The 12,732-nt window shown below is 35.1% G+C and overlaps 1 protein-coding gene across 1 annotated transcript; it reads right to left on the minus strand.

Annotated features, from left to right (window-relative positions):
• Positions 1 to 9,479: 9,479 nt before the first annotated feature.
• LOC113739489 (pseudo histidine-containing phosphotransfer protein 6-like) lies at positions 9,480 to 11,815 on the minus strand. The gene is made up of 5 exons (XM_072045032.1): positions 11,325 to 11,815; positions 11,074 to 11,204; positions 10,626 to 10,769; positions 10,199 to 10,271; positions 9,480 to 9,833 (listed from the first exon to the last, which is right to left on the minus strand). Exons 1-5 carry the CDS (start codon positions 11,391 to 11,393, stop codon positions 9,780 to 9,782), a joined length of 471 nt encoding a protein of 156 aa, XP_071901133.1. The 5' UTR covers positions 11,394 to 11,815; the 3' UTR covers positions 9,480 to 9,779.
• Positions 11,816 to 12,732: the final 917 nt, after the last annotated feature.

A 12,732-nucleotide genomic window follows, 5' to 3' on the forward strand; every position in this document is an offset into this window, starting at 1 on the left:
AGATGAAGGAACTTTTTCGAGGGTCCATACTCCAGACAAATTAGTTCTGTCATTCAACTTTACTAAGCCGATAACTAGTAAGGGTACTAACGAGTTTAATCAAGTCGAGCACTCTAACGTTCAAATTCGTTTAAATATATTAACAAGTTAGAAATTGTATTAAGTTTGGCTTGTTTATTTTCTAAATTAAAGTCAAACGAGTTTTTACTAAGTTGAACTTGAGTCCAGCTTGAGTGGTTTAAAGTTTTTCACATATAAATTTTAATTTATACTAATCAAGCCAAACTCGAGCCTAAGTTTAAAATTTTATCAAAACAAAAGACTGGTTGAGATCAGTTTGATTAGTTTGCTAACCAATCTCAAATGAACTCTTATCGGACCAAACTTGATCGAATATCGAGCAACTTATAGTTCCGCTTTTCAGCCTAATAACTAATTCAATAAGGTAAACTTTGGAAAAGGTTAATTAATTAACTAGACTTTGTTTTGACTTGGTTAATCCACAAGCTTATGTGTGGATGACAATAGTATTATGCCAAAAAAAAAAAAAAGGAAGAAAGAAAGGACAAGAATGTCGATTAAATTCTTGAAAGAAACAAAATGCTAATAACAGATTAAACATAGACGGTAGATTAGTTAAATTATAACGTCCTACATTTAACATCGGAATTAAGTTAAGATACAATTAATTGGTTAATCTAATACTAAAGTTTGGGAATAACTACTAACTGAGCCTAAATATTCTAGACCCGTGATTTTTCAAGACTGAAATCATACAAGGAGCATGAAATAAAAGGTTATCACCATCGTACCAAAATCATTAATTATCTTTTGCCTTCTTAATATTGCTCCTTAGCATGTTCACATACTAATTACTCCTTCCATTTCACTTTGATAGTTTTGGTTATTTTTTTCACACACTTTAAAAAAAATTAGCTAACTTTATTGAAAGAGTAAATTTAACAATTATTTTTCTAAAATACCCATGTATTAATATTTGGAGTATGAATAATCACTATATCTTTACATTAATTACAACAACAATATTATGGAAAGTTGCATCATTCAAGACATGAATCTAAGCAATTAATGAATAAGGTAGATTATACTCACGGACAAAAATGTATATTAAATAAGGACATTTTAGAGAAGTTACAAGTTAATTAAATTTCAATTGAAAGTTGGACTATAATTGGAACGCATGAATAAAGAAAATAAAACTATCAAAAAGTGGAACGGAAGGAATATAATATAATAGACTGAACAATTCTGTGTTGTGCTAATACACTTTAAAACTCCATATCAACTAACTTTGTCTGAACAGGTTCTGTCGTAATTTGACAATTTATATTCCTTCTGACTTGTAGGAACAAAATCCAGTCCTTTGGAACATGATGCTTACTGGATTAAAGACGATAAAATGGAGAAGGAAAAATTCATAGCTACAAGCTAGAAAGCCATAGCTAGTTAGAGCATCTCTTACCGTGGGTTTAATTTCCAGCACGTTACTTTTGACAGATATTTTCGAAAAATGCATTTAAAAGTATCGACCATATATTCCATTGAGCGCATTTAGATGATGTATTTGCTGATGATAAGTTTTGTGCTGAAAACATGAGTTCTCATTTTGTGCTTATATTTTGCTCTTTTTTTTTCTGTCCCTTATTATTAATTCTAGATGTTGATGTTACTAAAAACTTTCAGAGCGTTTATCTTTTGGCTTTTCCCTTTTAAGAAGTTCAATCATTGCCCACTAAAAATAATAATACATTTTGTTGTTTGTCTTCTCAATTTCTGGCTGAATCAAGTAGTAAATCTTGGTCTAACGCTTTGCGGTCTAGAAATGAGAAATCCCGTTGTTAATCAATCTTTCCTCCGTCAACTCTCTTCTTTGGCCTTCAAAACCCGCGACACAACTCTCCAACCTTTACAACGGCGTTGCTCTCTCAAATGACGGGCTGTATTTGACATCTGTCCTGCCATATTTGGATTTGTTTAATAATAACATGGACATCATCAATTTTTATATACCTAACCGCAAAATATCACCCGACTATGAAATGGCTTGATTTTTAAAAAAAAAAAAAAATTTCGGGTAAGTATTATAGGATAGAGGTATGATATTTGTAGTGCAAAAATGCAAAAGAAAAAGGAAAAATAGTTCAGGAAAATGAGTTGGATCCCTACTTACAAAAAAATGAGTTGGCGAACTAGGTACAGATTCAACCCAAAAAAAAAAAAGAATCCTATATATATATAAAAAGGAGTTGGTATTTGACTGTTCGTTGTTTTTCATCCGACTTTTTTATGGGTAATTTAGGTAACATGTTGGCATAGTACAACTGATCCAGTTTCGAGTGCAAGCATACTATGCTTATTGCTATGTGAGTTGATAAGCGTACCCTTGGTGGCATGATGATTACATTCTCAAATTAAGCTTATGTAGTAGTAGTGACAGCTTTACCCTTTTAACCATCCGTTAAATCTGTTTTTAAGACAAAGAGGTAGTTGGGTGAATTTGGAATTTAAACTTGTGCAAAGAGTATGATTAATTGAATTCAGTAACTGAAGTATCATTAAGACCATATGAATGCATCAAGATGATGATTAATTGACTACTCTATAGTGGAGGTGTAACTGTAGACGTTTTCCTCTCTTGAACTTCTGCATGTGCAATTGAACTCATACAAAGAGTGGGATGATCAAAATGAGCAATTATGACATCTTAAAGATAGGAGTAATGCATGAGAGATGAGGAATCTCTTGGAAAGCATCTTTAAAGTGTAACTGCAAAACTCTTCCTCTTCAGTAGCATTTGTTGAGCAAATTTTTGAGGTTGTTGGAATAATGAGGGTTGTTAATATAAAACCTCATTGGTTCAGCTGGTTATGGTTCATACCACATGTTGTTACTCTTTTTCTTTCCTTTCCTTGTGGTTTCCATTTCAACCCTTCGTGAAGGTATGCTTATTTTGCTACCCTTCTCCTTCTTATATTCTTTGATTAGATTTGAAAAGTTTGTTTTTTGTTATTTAAATTCTTTGATTCAAAAATCCGATGTTCTTTTTTCCATGTTAGCATTGTTATATATGTATGATAAGATATCAATGGGTTGTATCTTTTTTTTTGTTGGAATCTGTTTTGTTTAATTGTTTTAGTCCTGGTAGACACTATTAAAGTTTGCTTTTCATATCCTTATATACTTAAGATCCATTAAATAGTTTAAATTTATATACAATTCTGATCTCCTTTTCATGTCTTACTCCAATCAGCTGTGGGATGATCAAGCCAAAAGTTGTCTCCGAATGCTTGAAGGCCATGGTATTTGAGCCATGTGTTTTCATCCTAAATTTCCTATTATAATCATTGGTTCAGCTGATGATATTGTTCCAGGTATGGTGTGCAATTACTTACAGGTAATTTATACATTTGAAAACTCAACTTATTATTATTCATCTTATGAGAGTGCGATGCACCTGTTTCACTTTTGTAGTATTGATCTCCTCTATTTTTTTTTCGGTACTAGGTACCCTCATTTTTAAGAAAACAATATTTTTTATTCTATACAAAATCATACTTTATTTCACGGTGAATTTACCGATTAAACCACTCACTTGTTATGAATGATGAGTTCTATATATTTAGAAGACTAAATTTAGAGTATTACATATTGACAGTTCTTTTTTACTTTGTCTCATGTTCTTTTCAACTGAATATTACAAATTTGTTAATTGCTACTCTAACTACTTATTCACAACACAGGTATCAACTCCCACGCGTTGCGTGGGACTCTTTGCTAGTTAATAAAATAAAAAGGGCAGCTTTCCCGTGTAAAACAGCAAAAAAGTTTCCTTTTTTTGTTCTATGGGGGGAAAAATAGATCAAAGGAGAAGAATTAAAGCTGGTCATCTTTCTTTTTTTTTTTTTTTTTTTTTCTGAGACAACAACTATTGTATAATCTAATTTATTCTACATTAAAGGGGAAGGGACGGACCTAAGGAGCTTTAGAGATAATTTAAAGAAAACTGAACCATCATCGAATCAAACAGATATATTATGAATCCGTCTAAATTTTTTGAAATCAAACCACTTTAAACGTGGCAATTGATGCGAGACAATTACTGGGTGGTAGTCATCAGTACCACAGGATTCAATGTTGACTTCTAGTGGTACGTCTTCCATTCATGCGAACTAATATATCCCTTCCGGAGGGACAATGATAATATTCCCTTCCGGACCATATTCCTTTGCAGATGCCCTTTTCTGACATCCTTACTGACGGAATAGTATTCTCAATAAAGATTGAAAATGACATTTTGCTTTTGATCATAATCATCACAATTACCATTGATAACCTAAAAAAATAACCAACGAAGTTTCCATGTGCACGTGTAGCAAGTACATCAGAGAATCCACTGGCGTGCCACAGTGGCGCTTCCGCTGGTGTCACGGCAAACATATCACCGGAGGCTTCCACTTCCGGCATGTCATCATAGCGGCGCCAAAAGATAGACCATTACAGCTCCCACCTATTTTTATCTTTTCACTTTTACTCTATCATGGGGGAAGGTTTGGCTTGACAGCATATGTTATATTTTCACGATCCAACTTCCAAAATATCATGCTAATTTGTAAATAATTAGCCTGACCCATGCAAGGTTTTTTAAAAATTGGGAACCTACTTTGGATCGATTTGGAAGTAATAGGATCAAATCATAGGTAGGATCATGGAACCGTAAGATCTTGTGAAAAAATATTTTTTTAAAAAATTTGATATTTTATTTATCTATAAACTTCCTGTTGATGAAAATATATGCAAATAGAATAGATGTAGAAAATACAATTGTAACCAAAAATGTAAAGTTCTTCAAGTAAAATGTATGTTTTCTGGCATTATATATTAGTAGATAAAAGTTCAAGTCACTCCGAAATGTATTTTACGTTATGTTTTCGTGTAAAAATTTAAAACTACATATCATTGGTATAAATTCATGAAATTAAATATGAAAGTTTTGAATTACAAATTATCAAGAAATCCCTTAATTCATAATATAACATGTACTCATGATATTATGTCCAAAAACTTGTAGTGATTTAACAATTGTTCTACAAACTCTAGGATTGGAATCGAATTCATAATTTTGAACAGTAAGATCATAGGACACACCTCTTAAAACCATGACGTTTAATTGCGAAATGACCCTTATCTTTGTTTGAAATATTGCATTAAAAGGATGAAAAGGCTAGGCAACACGTATTGTAATTTGACGTGACACACTCGATTACGTGCTATAATCTCATGCCATATATGGAAAGTGGGTAAAGTTAAACCACAAATTATTGCTACTTTTTCTGGGATAATCTAAAGAGCTTCAAGAGCAGCAACCCGGTCAAAGCTGTGCCATGAATCAAATTAGTCATCTTCTTCTCTACATATTGTCGCCACGCCCCTTTTTCTCAGCTAAAGTATTCGTACATGAAGTAGGATTGAATAATAAAGCAAAACATTTGATAGTGGGTTCTACTTTCGATGGCTTTATAATCAGCAGCTCGTGGAACTCAATTAAAACACACACACACAAAAAAAAAAAGGAAGAAAAACAAATGAGTGGAAGAATCTATCATATGGTAGCAACAACTACAAGGACAAAAAACAGTACTGTGTAAATGGCATCTGAAAACAGCGGGCAATCCACCGTCCCATTCCTTTATCTAGTGGGTATAGGATAAAAAGTAAGAGCAGTAAGGTCAGTTGAACAACTGCGCACTAATAGGAACCACTACTGTTATATACTAAATTCTTTGACTTTTTAAAGTACTAATTGCTTTGCTTTTTTAATCCATGCATATAAGTAATGGATTTGTAATTCAATGGACTAGCAACAGTCATCAAGTGCAGTCACAGTCAGCTAACATTACACCTCGCTCCGTTTTGTAATTTTCCTCCTCACTCTAAAACTAGTTAAATCCTGATTCTTGAACAGCTTTACTAATTTTCAAAAGGAGATTAAGATTTTGTCCCGTGGCTAATCCTTTTGTTGGAAAGGCATGACTTCTTTATGCTGGACTTGGTAAGACAGAATTACGTGTTCTTCAGTCTTTTTCTTCTGATAAATGATACTCTTTAAGAAGTTTCCATTTTTTCTTTTTCTTTTTCTTTTTTAGGTTCTTTTCAAAGGGTGTGTTGAGTTTGCAATAATCAGTTCTCGGCCTGAAGAGACTGCCACCTGGTGGCACCGGCGAAAATGCTGTATTACGAATTGTCAACAAAATATAATCACAAGGATTCCGCAATCAGCCTAATAATTAAAAATTATGTTTCATGCCTCCAGTATCATTACGGTTTCTTTTCTAACTAAGGCCGACGGGGTTTTTGTATCATTTTGAAAATCATTAGTTGCCGATCTATGGCTTAAATGAGATCTTGGAAGCTGATTAATTCTCATGGATTAATAGAGAGAGAAGTTATCATATGATGGGCCTGATTATTCATACATTAAGCTCGATTGCAAATTAGTATTCAACATCAACACGCAATATTCAGATTCTGCGTACATGTGTGTAGGAACAGGGAATGCATTGCTGCTGCACATGTTCTTGCTCATTTTGGGCTTAGATTGAAGTCTCGGCTTGTTTGGTGGATAATTTCTCCACTTTCTTTCTTTTGAGTGTTGTTACTGATGACTCCAGTGGATGAAAGTAAGTTTCAATTTCAAACAAAAATAAAATTTGTTTTTGATGTGAACGTCCATAAAAGTCTGGTTGGTGACATTATTGCCACACGTATTTGACTCATGTTTTTTGCATTCTTCTTCTGGAAGGCGTTTAGGAATCTGGAAAGTTAAAGTGGAAATTTTGCTGGGGCGACTTGGGGAGTTGTAGCTTAAAAGGGGTCCAAGGAGTACCATTTCATGGAAAAGGAAAGCCACAAAATTGTAAAGTCAGTAATGGGCGTTGTGTGGAGGATCAATCATGGGTCTTTGGATTGCAAACCAATCTAACCGCTTGCAAGCGGCTCGAGTCCGAACTCGACTTGATTTGAGCTCGGTCAATATTGAGTTCGATTCGAGCTCGAGTTGACCAAATCAAATTCGAGTTTGAATTCGAATTCAAAAATACTAAGTTCGTTATCTCGCGAACCGGCTCGAACTCGATTACATATATGTATATATTTTAATAGTAAATTTACATATATATTCCTAATATTTTATTATTTGTTAAGAAAAATTATTATTTTATTTATTTTTAAAAACAAAATAATTATTTTTATTTTTTTAAACTCGAGCTCCAACTCGATTCGAATTTGAGTCGAGCTCAACCTCGAACTTTACATTTTGAGTTTGTCGAGTTCGAGTTCAAGTTCGAGCCTCATAAACATAGATTGAGACTCGGCTCGATTAAATTAAAATTCAATTCAATTTGACTTGTTTGGGTCTCCCGTTGGGCGATTATCAAACTCATCCAACTTTATGGAGTTCACACTATTACTTTTCTATATTTCTTCTCTCTGTCTCTGTTTTTTTTAAAAAAAAAAAAATTGTTATTCGCAAGTAATCGGATCGGCATGGTTCCTTATTAGATTAGAAACAATTTCTTTGTTTTTCTTTTCCTCGCTGTCCTTGGTTATTCACTTACTCTATTCAGCATTCATACATGCAAAGTGCAAACCAAAACCTTCATTGGATGAGGAGCAAATCGTACAAACTTGAGCATCGCTACTAGATATTCCTCAGCCCAGTTCCATTTCAAAGCCCAGCCCATGGAAGAAAGTCAAAATAAAGTATACAAGAAACCATATAGTTTTGGTTAACGGGTAAACAAAGAGCACAGCCACCAAAAAAAAAAAAAAAAAAGAAAGAAAAGAAGGGCAAAATTTTAACTGTGTCCTCTTTCACTCCGTTTTCTTACTAATGACAACCCAACTGAGTAATTTGCTTATTTCTCCGTCCTCTTCCAACCCTCTCCCTAGGATCTGTAAATGCTTCCCTGTATATGACTGAAAGCGGTCATCTCAGCCCTCCTCGATTTAGTGATTGGTCGAGGTAATCTTTTCGGAACTTATGCCACCTCGGCTCGTTACCTCACCCATGAGATCGACCTCAGTCTTCCCATGGTGGTCTTACCTCGACTCAGCCACCTATCTCCGCCCTTTAATACCTGACATCCCATTGGAAAAGTTGACTTCTACATAATGGGATGATATGATAGTAACGTGACAAAATGACATGACCACTGTTATGTCCTGTCTATTAATCCTAACACTATCCCTGTCAGTCTCAGATCCATGAGAATTGAAACTCATCATTCTTCCCACTGTTTTGTCTACTATAAATACCCTTTCATCCGTAGGAAAGGTATGCATTCAGAGATACACACTTGAGTCTCTTAAATCACTTCTAGTTTACGATTGAATACCCTAACTAATTTGATCGTCGGAGTAAGATCGGGGGACCAAACCCCGTACATTGCAGATTTGACAAGTGAGTTATTTCGACTTGTTCAATCATCCCGAAGTCACTTCTTCAATTTGACTCAGTTCAACCGTTCAAAAATTACCTCGTTAATGAACATAGAAAAGTGATCTCTACTAAGTGAATGTATTCACGATGTATTTCGTTATAGGAGAAAGGAATATGAGATAACAAGTGGTACCCAAAAAAAAATTATAATAATAACATGTGGTAAAAAAGTTCAATATCACCGAAAAGTCTTGGTCTCGTGGTTAGAATTAAAGTCTAAAATGTAAAAGTTTAGATTCTAATTTCCTTTCTCCCTCTCTAAATTTCAACCCTCTTAGTAGAAAAAAATTTTAAAAAAAAAGTTCAATACTTGTTCATTAAAATATAAAATATAAATACGTGTCTAGTTCACAGTCAACATCCAACGAGCGTTAAAGATGCGATTATTACATATCTATAATACGTGAGCCCATTGAATCAACCCACGCCGGAGTTGCAGGCTCCTCACATGCCACAAAACTTATGTTTGGGGGAAATGTAAGCCCAGAAACAAATATGGCCCGTAAGGCTTACATCGCCACGGATAGAAAGTAAAAAATGGAAAATCCTGGAATCAGAACAAAATTTTCTCGAGCGAGTTGTATTGGGAACTAACTAATTCAGTGTGGCATAGCCGGGAGTTGGACTACTGGTAAATGTCTGTTGAGTAACCAGATGTTAATGTCGGTCAAGAGCCGTTGGGTAGTAAGACGAGGCAGGACAGACGTAAAAGACCGAGCTGTACTCATTAATGAGACAGAATCTTGGCTGACCATATATTTCTTGATAGACTGGTTTGAAACAAAGTCGGTTTGATTGATTGATGTTCCAATGCATAGTAGTTTTTGCACACACATTTATGTTGATTGAAGATATAGATAGATCCTCCTTGTTGATCACATAAAAGTGAGATTTGCTAGTGTCCCTGCTGGAGAACTACTTTTTGAGAAGTCCTGAAAAATAGATGGATAGATGTTGTACAAACTTACAACAAAAAAAGCGGCAGTTTCATAAAGAGCAAGCAGTAAATGGACATTAAAGCTGAATCTGTAGACTCGATATCAAAATCAGAACTTGCAGCCTTCTATGCTGCTGCTACTACTACTACAGAAAACCGCCAGCAAGTACGATGCAAAGTTTCTCCCAAAATCCACACTACAAACAAGACCATTTTCGAAAAACAGCACCCCTAACATTAAATGCAGGTGAATAGTATTTGTGTGATTCGCCTGTCAACCCCTTTTCTTCTGGCTTCATTTTCCGATGCTAAAATTGCCTGTTTTCAATTCTGCATTGGATACCTGACTCCAGCTGCTAATACTCGCTGTTGTTCCATCTGAATCATGAAGGATATCATGGTTTTAGTTCAAAGTTTTTTGCACTAGCAAAAGAGACTCTCGCTACCCCCCCCCCCCCCTATTATTGCCACTGCTTGAACGATTTTTTTCCCCCTTTTTGCAGTCAAACGGAACATATTTGTCATTGGTTGTCAAAGCAGCATATAAATAGTAGGATTGCATGCTTGCTTATTTATTGCAAATTATGGTTAAACAAATACTAAAGTTAGTAGTTTCAACAAAATTTAGAAAATAAGAACCTGAAATCTTCAAAAAGTGATTTAAATGTCTAAGAAAATAATGCCCGGAAAGTTGGTTAGTTTGACTAGAACAGCAGGTATACTATATATATATATATATATACCTGGAAGAGTTCGCGGAGTTTGTTCTTGAGATAACAGTACTCATGTTCTAGCAACTCCAACGCTCTCAAACACCTGAAAAAATATTATATATAAATACCATATCAAGGACGCTGAAAGTTAAAGTACACATGCACTCGTAAACCGATTAATATAAGATAAGAAAATATCTCAGGCTTCATGGTCCAAAAAAGCCAAAATTCAGCTAGTTTCTGACTTGCGAGAAGCACGTCGAGGAAAAGTTGTGTGAATTTGCGAAATGCTGCAGGTAATGTCTAGTACTGTTTAAAGGGAAAAAAACATTTGAAAACTTTCTTTCAGAGCGTTTTTAGAGGGTATGTAAGAATGTGAAGGCGCAAATGCAGAGAGAAGGAAAGGTTAAGAAGTAGAGAGGCAGCGCTGATCTTAGTTTAGTAGTAGTGTTGTTACCCAGCTCTGTTATTCTGCTCAGAAGCAGCGCGAAAGGCGACGCATACAGCTCTGACCCTTTTGGCACCAATGCTTGAGCTGCTTCCTATAAATTGATTTAAATGTATTCCCATCTTCTTGTAATCCGAGAACTCCTTATCCAGCCTGTGTATCATTCATCACCGTATTATTCTTATTCAAGGAAAGATATGTAATAAATCCCTTAAAAATACAAAAAAAAAAAAAAAAAAAAAAGGAACATGAGAGCAGGTTCTTTTTTACAAATGTAACACGGCATTATAACTTTTTATTTGTCCTCTCCAGTCCATGCTAAGTAACAAAGGCCCACAAATATCATTCATAAGCTTTAATGTGCAGGTGCAATTTTGTGGGTTTGATCATGAGGACAAAACACGAGCAAGAAAGAAAAGAGCAGTAGTAGACTGGTAGTGGTTGTGGTGTATATTACAACAATCCTCGAAGATTCCTCAACAGCTTCTCGGACTCGTGGAAATAAATGTTAACAACCTCGTATACGAAGTTCGGAGAGGACTCGTCTTGCAGTTGCTGAAGCTGCAAGAACTGCTCATCGAGCACCCCCTTCAGAGAAGAGACCACAATTGCATTTTAGTACTATGCTGATCAAGAATCAAGAGCAAAAGAGAAAAACAAATGCCTGATCAAAGCCAAAAGAAAAAAAAAAAAATTTAGGTGAAGAACCTGGTGGAAAAGTAACGCAAGCAAGCGGTTCATGTCTAGTCGTAACCGCTCCGCCCCCAAAACAAGCATCCACAACGGTAGACCCGTTTTGACTGAATTTTTTTTTCCAAAAAAAGAAAAAGAGAGAAACAAAAGGGAGGAGATGATACTTCTGTAACTGGAAGTGGAAGGATGCAAATTAATGGACTTCTCTTTTTTTTTTTTTTTCCCTTTTTGGTTGGGGAGGAAGAGGACCTTTTTTTGGGGTCGGGGAGGGGGGGGGGGTGCGGTTCTTGGGTACTTTTCAAGGGCTTTTGTGTTGCTTTCTTACTTGAGGAGTAGGACAAAGGACGACAACAACAGCGACTGTGGAGAAGTGGAAGGCTGGTTTGAATCAATTTAAAGGCCGAGATTAAGATTAGAGGTGGGACAGATCGATGGTGGAGGGTATTAGGGACGGGGCGGGGTCTTGACTTGACCCCACTCATTAGAGGCGAAAGAGGACAAATTGTACCTCTTTGTACTCTTGCAGACACGTATCATCATGGCGCGTGCTCTCACCCCTCATCCCCGCTGTCTTCTTCGTACGCTACTAGACTACTTTACTCTCACCCCTTTTTCCCTTTCTTTTTTTTTGTTTTTTTGGGTTCTTTCAGAATTCCTTGAAGCATGACTTTTGCTTACGACTTCCTCCTTATTGATCGTCTTGTTTCTTTAATCATGCAATTTGTGAGTTACCCAAATTGCACCAACTTACTTGTCTCAATGCATTGCCCAAAAAAATAAAAAAATTTTGCTTTATTTTCTTGGTTTCATTCTTTAATCATGCAATTGGTAAGTTCTCAAAATTGCACCAACTTACTTATCTCAATGCATTGCCAAAAAAAATTTTTTTGCTTTATTTTGTTGCTTTCATTGGGCTCAATTACAATTAAGTGGATAAATTGTGACTTGCACGTAATTACAATAAATTTAGGATTTGTTTGGATTGTCACTTTTTTTAAATATTTTTTATGAACGTATTTTTTAATTATCTCTTTATTTTACATATATCAAATCATTACAGTATATATATATATATTTTTTTTTTTATAAAAATTTCAGAAAATAGCAATCCAAACGAGCTCAATGCTCCCCCAGTATGTTATTCTTTAGGAACAGACAGAAAATATCTCTGATTTTGCTTGTAACCTTTTATCTCCTGGTGAAAATTTATGAGAGTCTCTTCTGATTTCTTTAGAAGTTCAATGGCATCTTTATTAACAATTGAGTTACGACTAGCTTTGACTAGCATGCGTTCTTGTTCTCATCTTTGATTCTTGTATTTGCTAGATCCTATGTATAAGTAGAAATTACTGATGACTTCTATGTAGCTCTGGTGCCAGAAACAAGCAAGACATTGATGATTGATCCGTCTGTTGCATTATTA

The sequence above is a fragment of the Coffea arabica genome, chromosome 4c (genome assembly GCF_036785885.1).
Source record: "Coffea arabica cultivar ET-39 chromosome 4c, Coffea Arabica ET-39 HiFi, whole genome shotgun sequence".
NCBI lineage: Eukaryota > Viridiplantae > Streptophyta > Magnoliopsida > Gentianales > Rubiaceae > Coffea > Coffea arabica.